The sequence below is a fragment of the Pogoniulus pusillus genome, chromosome 9, assembly GCF_015220805.1.
Source record: "Pogoniulus pusillus isolate bPogPus1 chromosome 9, bPogPus1.pri, whole genome shotgun sequence".
Classification (NCBI taxonomy): domain Eukaryota; kingdom Metazoa; phylum Chordata; class Aves; order Piciformes; family Lybiidae; genus Pogoniulus; species Pogoniulus pusillus.
Genome location: NC_087272.1, coordinates 7,590,918 through 7,606,411, shown reverse-complemented (window position 1 = coordinate 7,606,411; position 15,494 = coordinate 7,590,918). Strand labels below are relative to the sequence as shown.

At 42.2% G+C, this 15,494-nt stretch overlaps 1 protein-coding gene across 1 annotated transcript in view; it reads left to right on the top strand.

The window, feature by feature from the left end:
- Positions 1-2,568, top strand: part of PPA2 (inorganic pyrophosphatase 2) — a 37,472-nt gene extending 34,904 nt beyond the window's left edge. Inside the window, exons 11-12 of the mRNA XM_064148435.1 lie at positions 1,352-1,391; positions 2,384-2,568. Coding sequence (XP_064004505.1) covers positions 1,352-1,391; positions 2,384-2,412 — 69 coding nt within the window. The 3' untranslated portion in view covers positions 2,413-2,568. The remainder of the gene's footprint in view (positions 1-1,351; positions 1,392-2,383) is intronic.
- Positions 2,569-15,494: the final 12,926 nt, after the last annotated feature.

Below are 15,494 nucleotides of genomic sequence, written 5' to 3'. Positions count from 1 at the left end.
GCAGGATTTGAGACAGCATGACTTCATGAAGGGCAACTCCTGCTTGACCAACCTGATGGTCTTCTGTAATGGAGTGACTATGTCAGTGGACAAGGGAAGGACGGTGAATGTCATCTATCTGGACTTCTCTAAGGCTGTTAATGTAGTTCCCCGTGACATCCTTCTTTCTAAAGTGGAAAGAGAGAGGGATTTGATGGGTGAACTGTTTGCAAGATGAGGAGTTGTTTGGCCACATCTAGAGAGTAGTAGTCAAGCACTGTATTGTGCTAAGCCTTTCTCTTGCTTCTGGGTCAGCTTGCCTGCCTGCAGTATGTGACTATATTTGCATTCATGTCTTCATGTGCCATTCAGCTGTGGCAGAAAGTTCCACCTGTTGGTGTGGAAGACATAGGTGACAACTGCAGCTTTGTCACCCTGAAGCTTCAAACATCTGTAAACTCTGCCTTGGAGGTGGTTTCTTTTTCACTTGGTTCACCAAAGTGGTTACTCCTGGGTTTAATTATCTGCTTGGATAAGTGAAGTTGGAGTGGTCTTATGCCCTCGCAGACATCCACATGATTTTTGCACTTGATTTGTGCAAGCAAGCACAGCAGGATTCCTTGTCTTGAGATTCTCCTTTCCTGCCAGTTATGGCAGTTGGAAAACTTAACTCTTGGTGAGGAGCTGATGGGCAGTGGAGGATTGTTGCTACACAAATTTTAACTAGCATCCTTGTGGTGAGGCAGGTTGCTTCCACTTAGTGTTAAAACTGGCTTTAATTTTGTCCTCGAAGTATTAAGACAAGACATGCCACTGGATAGTGGTGTATCCAGCTTTGGAATGAACCTGGACTTACAAACCTGCATTTTAAAACTACTTGTCACCTTCCACAGACCTGAATTCTACTCCATCAAAATGTGGTTGTAAAACAGTTTAACTGCTCTTTTATTTGAAAAATATATGCATATATATAATGAAAATTGTGGGTATGTATGAGTATAATCACATGTCTACCTTTATGCTGAAATAGGTAGGAATGAATTTGGAAAGACAGTTTTTCTTAAGTAAACAGCAAATCCTATTATGCTCAGACAAAACATAGGAAAATTACCTTAGGCAAGGTGTTAATTTATCACTCATTACTAGTGTGTTTCTTTTGTCATTTATGGGCAACCAAGAAATGTGTACAGTAGTTTGGGGAGAGGAGGAAGAGAAAATCTGTAAGGTAGATCATTGTCCTGTGGGGGCAACAGAATGTTCTATTTATTAACATCTATTGACCTTAGCAGTAAATATCTTTGAGCTTGGGTGCCACTGTGAAAATTCAAGTTAACACTGACAAGTTGGTTTCTGTTGGTTGTGGCTTTTCTAGGCACCGATGCCTGTGACTGGAGATCCCCTTTCCCCAGAAGGTATGCTTTTGCCCAAATGCCACGTGCTGCTTTAAATGGTTTGCATCAAATATTGACACAGAAACTGTTGTGTGACATGAACACTCTGTGTGAGTTTATGCACGTGAAAATGATAATCCTTACATTCTGTTAGACCGTAATGCCTGTCTGCTACTAAGTACAACACAGGCAGAAACTCATGAATGGTGTGTGGGAGATTGTAAGTGTGAGTCCAAGTGCATTCTGGAGGAAAAAAAACAAGATGAGAAAGCTAAATTTTTCTGTCACTGATTGTGGAAGGCAAATGCGTGACCTTTGTCATTTTTGAAGAGGAAAGATTGCTTTGCCTTAGTTTTTGTCATTCCAAACAGCCTCTTTCCCTGAAAGTGAGATAACCATGCTTAAGTTTCAAGTTCTCAAGAAATGATCTTTCACTGTTAGGACTGTTTTCCATGTTAACAGAATGCTTGGTTTTCATCAAGAAATAAGCATGCATCCTACATTTTCATTAACTGTTTGGGGAAAAAAAGTGGTTTTTTTTTCCTAGTGTGGTGAAAACATACATGCTTTTTGAGATGGAGTGGGTTACAGAAACACTAAGAGAAACTTAGTCATGGGTTGAGTTCCAGATAATTTGCAAAGTGCCATCTGTGTAGCCCATGTCATGGGAAAGCAAGTTGCATTCTGTTTGCCCTTATATGGCCTGCCAATAAATAGCATTCATTTACTGAAATATGGCGTCTCAGACCTCTGGCAGACAGTTGAACACAATCTGCCTAATCTTTGAGGTATTCCAGGGATGCTCACATCACTGCTGTAACTTGTTGCAGGAGTGTTTCAGTCAGACTGTTGAAATGGATACTCTCTTGAGACTGTGCTTTACATAGACTGGGGATAGAGCTCACCCAGGAGTATGGCTATGGGACAAGAGATTGGTGCTTTGTCAAGCGTTTGTGTCTGGCCAGTTGCATAGAACTAATGTGGTTCTTGATGTGTTTCGTTTGTTGTTTTAGTTGATTCCTGGTACTTTTTTCCGAAGTGATGGCCACAGTGTTGCGAAGCTGCATCTTCAGATCTTCAAGTCATCATTTTTTTTGAAGACAGGCAAAAGTACTAATTGCTGGATTCCTGTTGAAGCAGCTTTTCAGCTTGTGTAAGCCTTCTCTTATGTAAATAAACACTGACAATATAAAAGAAATGTTTCTTTGCTGTGTCTTCCTTTGTGAAGGGTGGAGCAGAGAGAAGCGAAGGACTGGCTTGCTTGTTTGTTTCGAATCTCAGAGCTTCAGAATTGCTCCTGTCCACTCACAAAGTTATAGCATCAAATGAGATGAAAGATAAGGTGTTTTCAACCTTGTTCTCCTGATTTTGGAATAATCCAGCCATGAGGTGCTTAGAAGACTCTGATCTGTATCTTAGGGCTTGTCTGGACACCCTGACTGTAATCCTTTTCAAGCAAACAATCATCTTTATGTAATAAGCTTAAAAGTTTACTGTCTTGTTTAGCATGTGACTTGTTCTCGCAGTTGTATTCACTTTTGTGCCTAGTTGTCTGTGTTTTGTAGAGCTATGTGTAGAGCATGTTTGCTTAGAAAAAAACAAAAGCAACTTCACTCTAAAAGTAATTCAACTAATATGCAGGTATGCTCTCTGTAGTACATCCTGTTTGGATAACTCGTGTGTTTTATCACGCAGGAAGGACTTTCCTTATGGAAGACTTCCATTTTTACAATTGTATATGTCTTTAGAGTTTAGATAGTTCCTCATGAAATGAGACAAGGTTAATAAAATGCATAGAACTGAGCTTTGTGCTTCCATGGTAAAAATACCTGCCTTTTTTCTACTGCAGGATAATGTCTGGTCTGTCTGTACCCAGAGTATTAAAAACAAATCCAAAAAAGCCAGCTGTTAAGTGGAAAGGGAGGAAATGACAATATAGACAGACAGCTGTATCCAGCTTGTTACTGAGACCAAAGGTGAGAGTAGTCTGCTTTGAATGACAACTGAAACAAAAGGTTAATGTTGCTGACACATGATGGAAGTGGAAGATAAAGAACTGAAGAAGTTATGCTGTGGCATGCCATAGACAACTGACTATCTTAAAAAGAAGAATTTACAGGTAAGAAAGCTGTCATCCGTGTGAGCATTTCTTTTATTTTAGGAGATTACTTTCCTGATCTAGAGATTTACTCCTAAAATACTATCTGATGTATAAGCACCAGTCTCTTTGAAGTCAGTTTTTAGTCAAGAGATCAGTTACTCAAAACATACATCCACACTTTATATTTGAGCATTCCAGTTACAGGCAGCATTATACCTGAAAATATATATTTTTAAAAAGTAGATTTTCTCCCTAGTGTCTTGGGTTCATGTGCAGCCAGTCCCTCAGTATGAGATTATTCTGATTAGAGGTGAGTGCTTGGAGAGTGTGAAGCAGCTGCTGTATTTGCCTTTGTGGTGTCACATGTAGGAGGCTTAGACTTCTGTAAAGCTCTTAAATAGAGCTGGAAAATCAAGGGTGCTATGTGAAACCAAATTATCTTCCCTATGCAGTGATCACTCCTGTCCTTTTTGGATTTACTTGGTGTGATGGTTTGGGTGCTCCCTGCTCCCCCACACTTTAGAAATCACCCAGACTAGACTCAGCCAGCTCTGGAAATTGAATGAAGCTTATATTTGCAGCTAGCACAATATACAAGCAGACATTTACAGTATATACAGTTATAGACAGAAATATACAAGGTTAAAAAGGTAATACAGAAACACAACTCCCCGCCCAGAAACCTGAGTCCCCAGGAGGGGCTCTCAGCCACCACTTCACCTTCCCCCTACCCCTCTCAACCTTACCCCAGTCCCAAGGAAGAATGGAGGTTTGGCCAAGAGGTTAGGAAGCAAAGTGGGTTAGCCCAAAATGGAGGGTGAGGTTAGAGAGATGCAGCTCAGCCAGCAGCCCCAGCAAGAGTGATGCCAAGAGTGTTATCTAATGTTTTTATTTCTTGATTTCTTGTTCCTATACTTCTGAGCAAGACTGGGGGTGAAGTAGACATCACCATTGTTTTCCCTTTACAGCCTATAATCTAGTTCTTCTCACCAAAATATTCTAGCCTGCTTCAAGCTAGCACACTTGGTTTGGGTTTTTTGAGGCATAGCATGAAGAGCTGTGTGCATATGAAAAACAAGTATTGATTGCAAACATAGCCCCCAGCTGAACTACCAAGAGAAACAAATTTCTAGATCAGAAATGACACAGTATTTGAGAAAGCTGAAAATCAAAGTGGTTGGAAATGCCTAATACCCTAATAAATTTGGAAATGTGTGAATGTTCTTACGTGTGAAGCATATAAGCAGGTGGCACTTTAGCCTGCTTGCAACAGGTATTTATGTACATTCTCTAAATGTGTTTCCCAAGTAGGATAAAAAGATGTACTGTGGTATGTAGCCTTGCTGCTAAAACCTTCTGAGTGCCACTGATGTGGATTTCACAAATGAAAGATGTAAGGAAATAACTGTAGAGAGAATGACTGCTCATAAGAAGATTTAGGAGGTGGGACAGAGAACCTAGACAGAGTTTTTTGTTTGGTGGGTGTTTTTTTTTTTTCAGATCCCCTCAAGAAAAGTCTCTGCAATGAACACATCTTTTTTTTTTTTTTTTTTTGCTTTATTTGCATGCTGAGTCTTGCTGTATTTGTATGTCTCTATCTTTGTATTTAAATTTGATTTTGTTACTGCTACACTCAGCTTCCCACTGTGTTTACTTCATAGTTTTATGAAAAGAACTTTGATTTCTCACACTTTACTGCTCTGTGCAACAGGATGCTGGATGTATCCAGTGCCCTCACCTTGTCTAGAGGGTAGGCCAAAAAAAGCCAATTTTTTCCAGACATGAAGATCTGGATTTGTGTGCAGTGTTCACTGCATGGTCCTGTAAGCTTCTATCTTAGAAGCTGGTGAGAGGCCTGGAACACAAGCTCTATAAGAAGAGGCTGAAGGAGCTGGGGTTGTTTAGCTTGGAGAAGAGGAGGCTCAGAGGTGACCTCATTGCTGTCTACGGCTACCTGAAGGGAGGCTGTAGCCAGGTGGGGTTGGTCTTTTCTGCCAGGCAGCCAGCAACAGAACAAGGGGACACAGTCTCAAGTTGTGCCAGGGGGAGGTCTAGGCTGGATGTTGTCAGCAAGTTGCTGCCAGAGAGAGTGATTGGCATTGGAATGGGCTGCCCAGGGAGGTGGTGCAGTCACCGTCCCTGGGGGTGTTCAGGAAAAGCCTGGCTGAGGCACTTAGTGCCATGGTCTAGTTGATTGGACAGGGCTAGGTGCTAGGTTGGACTGGATGATCTTGGAGGTCTCTTCCAACCTGGTTGATTCTATGATTCTAAGTCACTGAAATGGCTGCACTTTGTAGCTGTTAGCAGCCTTGTGCTCATTTATTTGTGCATGTATCAGGATGCAGGTATTGGAATGTTATGAAACTGGTTTGTCTGCTCTTTGTATTTTTAAATGTGCTAAGGAGTAAGCATCTACCTGGTGTCAAAATCCTGGGGCTGGAATACAAAGCAATAACTTTTACATTCTGCTTCTCCATAGTGTACCTTGTGAACTTGGGCAGGCCATATAACCATGTGCCTGTAAAATAGATAGGGAGGTTTTTTTTTTCTGTGAGTTGCCTGATTTCTGCCAGTCAGACCTGACAATTCCCCAGCACTGAGAGATTAACTCCTTCCAATTACCAGGAAAACACAGGATATATATTCAGCTTTGCTTACAATCAGAAGTTTAACTATACTGACGTGAAGAGAATTGACTGAAGATGCAGACTTTATTAGTCAGACTGATCTACCCAAAGGTTGTCTAGTGGCCTAATTATTGTGAGAGTGAAAAAAGCATCAATGGTGCTGAAAGTTCAGGGTTTAAATTGTCATGTTCATCCTGGTGAGTTCTGCAGGTGACTAAACTCAATTTTTGAGCAGGTCATTTAAGTCTCTTAATGGCCTGTGTATGGTGTTTCTGGGGTGCAGAAAAGCCAATTTCAGTGTTTAACTCATCATCACTTGGGACTTCTCAGCATTTTAACTCTGTATCGTGGGAATAAAGCTAGTTTAGATTCAATGGGGAAATAACCTGCTAGTTCCTGCTACTTAGAAGACCTATGTGGTAAAAAAATTGTATCTGGCTAAACAGCATTTGGCAGCTTCCTCTCCCTGGAGAGCTGGAATGAGGGAAGGCACAGTCAGGTGAGGACAAAATTCCCTTGAGAGTAGTTCACTGCAATTTCCTTCTCATATCATTGCTACCTTGCTTTAACTGGGTTATTTATTCCTGTTGTGTGCTGCCTTGGGATTCATGAACTTAGGAAGTCCTAACCCTTCACTTGGACAGTTTTCTGACCTGACAAACCACATAGCCCTCCTCTTTTCATGTCTGTAAATAGGGACAGTATATGTTGCAGTGGTGTTGTGGGTGTTAGTTGCTTAAAAACGTAAAACATCAAGGAAGCCTCATTCCTAGCAGATGTCTTTCTGGCCCTATAGTTTGCTAGCATGATCCTTCTGAATGATCAGGCAAGAGAAGTCTTGGAATTCTGTCCAAGAAAGTTTCTGTACGTCTGTATGTGTGGAAGGGAAACCTTTCTGCAAGAGAAAAGAAGTCAGCATAAACAGCAGGACAGCTGAGCCGGAGTCACTATGGAGTGTGTATGAAAAGAAGGTTGTTGCTTGTCAAGCAAACTGACTGGGAAAACTGGAGAATGAGGGGATCCAAATGTGGGAAAGAAAATGGCACTGCCTGTCCTAATAGGGAGATTTGAGAGCCATATCTCTAAGGACCTAAGTGTCATCAGAACATTCCTGCCATCTACAAATCACGTGCAGGTGTTGCTCCCCAGTGATGATAACCTCCTTTGTAGTAGTACTTCTCTGATTTACTTGTCTTGAGCTGGAATGGTTTTATGGGAGCTCTGACTGAAATGCAAGTGAGCCTTAAATGTCTCTCTTGAATTCACACTTCTTGGAGGAACTGACACGATTCTTGAAAATACATTAATGAAGTTTCTGTGACGTGCAGGCTCTGTCACACGCATTGCATAGCTGATCTGAATCATACCCATATGCTTATGGTCAGCCTGAAAGTCTAATGTATGCAAGTAGCACAGCAGGGGGTATTTCTCCCTGACTGCATGGTCTGGTGAGCTCATGTGAAAACAAAAGTTGTTTTTCAGAGAAGGGAGAAAAAGCAGTGCAGGGAAAGAGTGCCCTTTGCCAAAATGGCAGTTAATGAACACACCAGCTCCTAAAACTTCAGAATAACTTAAAATGCTCATTCCTTCCTAAATATAGGTTTGTTAAAATAAATGCAGCAAAAATTGTCTTTTCATGATGATTAGCTGAATAGTGAATAGAGGTAGCTGACTCATTCCCAGATCTGTTCTGTAATAATCAGGATTTGCTTTCTGAATCTTCAGATTGTAACTTGTCCTATTAAAATTCCTATGCCTGGTTTAAAAGTCTTCATTTTGAAATAATGTGACAGTGAAGTCCTCTTACCCAACAAATGGTGCGGAGTATCAGTGGTATAACAGCTGAGAAACCTTAGTTTTTCTGGTTCTGAAGATGCTGTTTTCCATAATAATAATGAAACCTCATTTTCTGCATTTGTTACAACTTCTAATCCTGACCAGAGAGCATTGTAGTAGGTACATCCAAGTATGCATATCACCTCAAAGAGCTCTAAGGAGTTCTTCACAGAGGGAGTGATTTCCCATTGGAATGGGCTGCCCAGGGAGGTGGTGGAGGCACCGTCCCTGGGGGTCTTCAAGAAAAGACTGGATGAGGCACTTAGTGCCATGGTCTAGTTGATTAGATAGGGCAGGGTGATAGGTTGGACTGGATGATCTTGAAGGTCTCTTCCAACCTGGTTGTTTCTATGATTCTATGATTCTAAGGAGAAAAATAACAAACAGGTAAGAGTTGAGGGAAGAATTAAATGCTCTTCCTGTTCTGCTGTTAAGAGAGCTTGAGGAGCAGTGGGTTACTCAGGAGCAGTAGCTGATTAATGAAGTAGGTGAACTCTACAGAGACTTATCGTGACACCTCCACCTCTATGATGACATCGTGGTGTGATTGTTTTGACAAACTGTTACTGTTATATGGAGCCATAGACGTTGCTTGTAATGTGAAACAGTAGTGGGAGCAGGACTGAAGTTTAAGTGGTAAATTTAGCATACCCTAAATAGTAAAAATGTAGCATATTGGGAGCTTAGATCCACACTGCTGTGTCTTAATGTCTTGCTAGTCTACATACCACAGGTTGCCAAGGCCCTGAACAGGAAGCCTTGCATGCACAAGGGACATAAGGTGACTCACACTTTGTTTACTTTTGAGGAAATACTTTTCTCTGGACTTAAACCTATCAATTGTGTCCTTTTGTCAGCTGAATCCCAGAGCTTCCATGAAAGACACTAATCAGCATGTATTTCTGTAGTGTGCAACCAAACTGTGAAGAGTTACTGCCTTCTAGGAGTTAAGCTAGGGTCACTTGAATTGTCTTCACAAACCCTTTGAGCTGCCATTGAGATATCTGACCTGTACTACATTGCTGTAAAACGCTTTCTCAGCATTGACAGAGAGCTGTCAGCTCATGCTTGATGCCAGGGGTAGGAGGTTAAAATCCTTGATGACTTGAAGAAACTTCTGCATTGAATGCAGACATGCTAAGGTCTTGTCTTTATTACTTTCAATCTTAGCATGTTGATTAAAGTCTTAACTAGACACAGTTCCTTTGGCAGTGATTGAAGTTGTGTGATGGGAGTGTAGCCATTGAAGTCAAACGATTCATAAGCCTCAATTAACTGTGTTTATTAGTAGCTTTCTATTAATAAGGCATTCTGGTGTAGGAGGTTTGTGTTTGTCACTTTTTATCCAAGCTGCTGATGGTTGTTTCAGTAAAAGTGTGCTGTTTTGACCATGTGCACAAATGTTAACATGCTTGCTGCCAGCAGCAGAATATTTACATTAAAAGTCCTGGAGGCAAGTTAAACTCGATGGCAGCTTTCACTGGATGACTACATTATCAGCAAAACCCAGCTGTGATAATCAATTGGGTGATCTCTTGGTGAGTTTTTTTTTCACTTTAATTTTCCAAACAGGCTGAGGCAGATCTGCCCTTCTTGGAAGTTGTGCTCTAATTACTGTCTTAAGTCACAGTATCACAGTATCACCAATGTTGGAAGAGACCTCAGAGATCATCAAGTCCAACCCTTTACCACAGAGCTCAAGGCTAGACCATGGCACCAAGTGCTACGTCCAATCTTGCCTTGAACAGCCCCAGGGACAGCGACTCCACCACCTCCCCGGGCAGCCCATTCCAGTGTCCAATGACTCTCTCAGGGAAGAACTTTCTCCTCACCTCAAGCCTAAATCTCCCCTGGCGCAGCCTGAGGCTGTGTCCTCTTGTTCTGGTGCTGGCCACCTGAGAGGAGAGAGCAACCTCCTCCTGGCCACAACCACCCCTCAGGTAGTTGTAGACAGCAATAAGGTCACCCCTGAGCCTCCTCCAGGCTAGTGCAGCAGGGCAGAGGGGCTTCCAAGAGGCATTCTGCTTGAGCCTGAAACCTATGAGAGGAAGGGATGAGAGGGTAAATATACCCAGGGGTTTTTTTCCATACTTCCTCCCCCCTTATCCAAGGACTAGAAAATGTTACATGCTTTCTTTTGACAATGTACAATTTATCCATGTTATGTGAAACAGTAGTTCTGGATGAGAGGCTGAGGCAATTGAGCAGATTGTCCCAAGAAGGTGGTTGATGCACAATATCTAACTAGTTAATGTCTCATGAGATTTCCATCTCTCAGATCAGATTTGCAAAGACTTTGTACACAGGTTTGACTGTGACTGAACCAAGGACATTTTGATACAAATGGCCAACAGAAACCTAAACAGGCTAAACAAGTCAGCAGATGTGAGGAAGTGGTGAACTGAGCAAGGCATGGCATGAGTGGTTAGCGATGGAGATCCCTTCTGCTCGGTTGCAGCAAGGGGAAATGGTCTGTTCCTAAATGGTGTCAGAACTGGGATTGCAGCGCAGGAGTAAAATCTTTGTACTTTGTTAACACACAGCCTGGTGGAGTCACAGCTAGTGGGAGGATGATCATAGAATCAACCATGAAGCTCAGAATTTGAATAAGCATAGAGCCACCAAAAAAACTAGCAACAGCCCCCTAAAAACAACCTCAAACCCTGAATGTTCGTCATGCCAGTTTGGAAAGAGGATGAGAGAAGTCTTTGTTTTTACAGTTCCCCTTTCCATCTGAAAAAGAGAACCAGATGAGGAGCACAGAAAGGAGAAGTTCAACGAGAATTTTATGGTTTGTTTGCTGGCAAATACTAGGTGAATTTTTTTTCCCTCCTCTTTCACCTTCTGAAGTTTTTAATTCTAGTTAGGCCCATTCCAGGTGATCTTGGAGAGGGCTGACAGGTAGTCAGCATCATAGTATGATCCAGCAGCCAGTGATTTCTGCAGAAGATGGATCTTTGGTATTCCATGTGCATTTTGTATGCAATATGGCTGCCCTCAGAGGAGTTCTGCCTTTTCATTGAGACAAGAAGGCAGCAGAAGGAGCAGACAGCAGAGAATGAAAAGCTGAGAAACTTACACAGGAGAAATTAATTTGCCATGTGGGATTAGGCAGCAGTATTGCCATAGAAAGCTTTCTCCTTGCTGAGGTGATCTTTTCGAGGTTAGGAACTGAGAGTATCCAGGCAATGTGAGTACTTCTGCACTCACTTTTGAGGGGCATGGATTTGTAGGAGAGTGTGTTTGGAACTGAAGTTCTCTGGTAGCTCAAGGAATATATAAATCTCACAGTGTGGAGGTGAGATGTATTGAAGAGTTTTGGGTTCTAAGATTCTGGGCATTAAAGAAATGAGTGAATTTTTTTTGAGAGATCTTTTTTCCTACCCTGTGTGCTGCTGCTCTGATTTTATATTTGTGAGCAGGACACTCACTCCTTTTCCCCTTGTTTGTTTCTTGGTGCCCATAACCTTTTCTGGATTCCTCAACAAAACCCTGTGGCACACACAGCAGCTTGTTTCTCACTATGAAGATACAGGCTCTTACATGCTTAGAAAGGGGTTATACAGATGGTAGTCTCAACTTCCCCAGTTATTTTGGGCCCAAATCACTTCTGAAGGAGAATGAGCTTAGGGGTAACAGTTGATCATCTCCCTTCTGAAGGCTATCAGGCTCTCAAGCCATCTTTTGTTAATTTCCTAGTTAGAGTGTCTTCTCAGGAAAAGATCCTGTCTAATGCAGGCACTACCCAAGAAGGAAAACAGGAGTTGGAAATGTCAGGAGGAATGAGAGGAGTACTTCCATGTTTGTAGAAACACCTGGTCTTATATTTATCATGGTTTTCCCAGTTTTTAAAATGTTCTCTGACTTTGTCCCATTCCTTGTAACCAGTTAGAACAATGTTTTTTTTCATCAAGGTTGTCACATATGACAGCTGGTAAGAAAACATAGTTCAGTGGTGCGGGCAAATCAAAAGAAGGTCACACCTTAACGTTTGTGGGGAGGGAGCTGCATAAAGATTAAGTTAAATAAGAAAAGATTAAAAAAAAACAAACCAACAAGCCAAAACCCAGTGAGCTTAAACCTGAGTTCTTTTTCCCCCTTGAAACAGTTGGGAAATTGTCTCTTGAATTGCAGACTCCAAATTTTGAAGTGCAGTCATGCTTTGTGGAACTGAAGACGTGTTACAGATGTTGATTTCTATGTGATTTAGTGGTTAAGGCAAGTGACAGATTTACAGCGTCAGGATGTTAAAGTTTTATTGCAGACTGAGTCATTTAGTGACCTTCGGGTGACTCTTAGTGAAACACCTACGTACAGAGCTTGATCTTGAGCTGCAGCTTCCTTGGGCTGCCCTTGAGCTTGGCCAAGACCCACGAAGGGTGGGGCAGGGCCATCTGCCCCTCGGGCTGCTCTGTAAGGCCCAGTGCCACTTCTGCCAGCCATCAGCAGGGGTAGCTACACTGCTGCCTTCTTTGCCTGTCCTCTACCTTTCTTTCCCTCGCCCTTTCTTGCCTGGCAGAAGGGGCCAAGAGGGTAACCACAGAGCTTCTGCCCCTCGCTGCCAGCGCTGGGACAGGGACAGGAAAGGGGAAGTGGTGCAGTGTGTCAGCTCTGAGGGCTGCTTTCCTGGAAGCATGCTGCTTCCTATGGAGGTGTGCATGGAGGTGGAAGTTACTGTCATTGCTCTTCACTCCTTCTGATGCAAAACTTACAGTTGCATGTCCTGAAGTTTACTTTCTTGATGTTAAAGTGAATGTATAGCAAATGTTTCAATACTCTGAGAGGAAAAATGCCATTTGAATTTCTAGGGTTTGTACAGGGGTGAAGGAAGAGAGAAGGCAAAATGAGCTTTGTGCAGCTCAGCCTCCGAGGCAGTGCCACAGTGGCAGTCAGATGCCTGACTACAGCTGCACAGTCACGTTATCCATGTCTTTACAAAGTAGTTCATTGGTTACTTCAGAGGGGCAAGTCAAGGAAGGGAAAGGCTGAGAGACTGCTGGAAGTCCCTGTCCTGTGGCACAGGAATGTCTCAGGCTGTGAAATAACCTTTGTCAGAGAGCCTGCTTTTGTGGAAAAACTAGGCTTAGAGGGTAGAGTGGCTCAAAGGATTTTTGTGCAGATAAATAAAGGCTCGAAGATTGCTAATTTTCACCTTCAGCATCAACTTCTTTCATCCAAAGAGATGTGGCAGGTCTAGGGCTGCAGGCAGAGGAAGAAGCCTTCCAGCTGCATGGGCAGTGTTTACTGTCCCCATTTCCTCCAGAGAAACAGCTGTGGGCAGGTCTGGTTTTAGCACATATGTCTTTGAACTAGCTTTGCTGATGGTGCCTGGTGTGCATACCATGGTTTGGGAAGGGCTGTCTAGATGAAGGGAAGCTGGTGAATTACTGCTCTCAGCCTATTTTGCAACTACAGTGCCATAAGGGAATGCTGCTTCTAAAAAGAGTTGTTACCAGTAAGGTGCAGCAAGCCAGGGGTGGTGTTACTTACCTAATTATTCAGCTGAATCAGAATCACTGCTTGCATTTTGAAAGCTTGGTCCAATGCTAAATGTAAAGGTCAGGTAGAAGGGTGGAAAGAGAAGATGGAGGTGGCTGATTTGGTTCTGTTACTGAAATCCTTTGGCTTCAGAGAATGCATCAGAAAAGGGTGGGAGAGGAATGTGTGGCTGGATGTGGTGATGAAGTAACTTATGAAGAAAGCATGTGAACCTGAAAGCTGTGGAGTTGTTGCAACATCAGCGTCGTGTTCTATAATTACAAGGAAGGGGAACCTGGAATAAGGGCCCAAAGTGCCTAAAGCCTGCCCCCCGACTTCTGTGAGGCAAAGGGATGATGAGACTGGGCCAGCAGCAGGGCAGGATGATGCTCTACAATGTCAGAGGTGGCCATGAATGCCACCAAAGTGAGAAGTTTTCTGCCCTTCTGGAAGTGCCCTAAGGCTTCATCACCTTATGCTGAATATATTTTAAACAGCCTTAATTATTTCATGAGGCTCTTACAACATGCCTCCTCTACAGTTTTGCATGAAACTGCTGTGTTTTGGTAAAAGACAAGTAGGGCTATATGAATTTAAGTGATCTTGAAGAAGTTGGTTGTGAGCTCTGCAGTTTTTGCTTACTTCTTGAAAAAACACCACCACCTTACCCCCTAAAACACACCAAAAAATCTGAAAACAGAGGGTATTTTTTTCGTTGTGGAATCCTGACATGTTCAAACTAAGCAGCTGTTTTTTCAGCTGTTGCAGGTATTAAACAACAGCAAGAAAATCTTTCACTATGACCTGTCACAGGAAATAATCTCTTCTTGATCATGGCAAACAGCTGGGTTCATTGCTTCTCCTGCATTACTCATCCTCAACTTCTTGTTACCTGCACAATGGCTTGTCAAAATTTCAAGCTAAAAATAGATTTTTAAAAAAATCATGAAATTGCAGATGTTTAAGTGTGTCCTTGGGATTCATGAGTTATGGTTGCTACAGTGAATTGCTGTTAGGAATGAATAAGGTGTTTGGAAATTACCTGCTTTGAAGTTTGTTTTTTTAATCCTAAATGCTTTTGATCTTTCTCCCCATTGCAGTGCAAGTGACCACCACTTCAGTTCTGTTGCTCTTTTTGAGGTGATAAATAACATTTATTTTTCATTGGCTATACTTGCATTCTGCAAATCAAGTTCTCACTGACAGCTTTTTTCAGACCCCATAAATCTGCAGTGTAATTTGTTCTTTAGTAAACAGGTCAGGGGAAATGCAACAATGGTAGGGGTGGGCAGATGCATTTTGGATCCTCTGTTTAACTATGTGTATGCCATGCAGTGATTTTAATGCTAAAAAGGCAACCCACCCCACCCCCCCCCAACTGTTAGCCTGGAAAAAAATAAGAAATGGAAATCAGGAATAGAATCATAGAATCAACCAGGTTGGAAGAGACCTCCAAGATCATCTGGTCCAACCTAGCGCCCAGCCCTAGCCAGTCAACCAGACCATGGCACTGAGTGCCTTGCTCTGTTTTGCGTTGTTATTGTCAGTAAAAGGGGTTGTTGCCAGTTTATATCACTAACAATTATCAGTGGAACCAATTCTGAAAAACCTTCCTCTGAGAATATCCTGTAGGCTTCCTTCACTTGGAGACCAATATGTTTATTTCTGGCTTGAATCTGCTTATTGTTTAGATTAAAATCTGCTTTGCATGGTCAACATAGTTGAAAGCAAGCAGGTCGCTTCTGACTCCTACATTGTCAACATAAGAATAATTGCAGTCACAAATAAAAAGGCAGGAAATCACATGCATGGCTTGAAAAAGAGCACACAACTTTCTTGGTCACAGATTTTTAACAGTTACTTTACTTTCTCTTTCTCCTGCTATCACATCAAACCATAACCCTACCCCTGAGAAGCACTAGAACCTCAAGAACAAGCAAGCTACCCTAAAACCTGAGAAGCAAGTAGCTCTACTCTGTAATTGCTGCAACAAATGAAAGTGGAATTTTGCTGTGTCATTTCTAGACTCATATTTGAGAGTGGTGCTGTGATTGAATTATTGCTGCATTACAGAAATAAAAA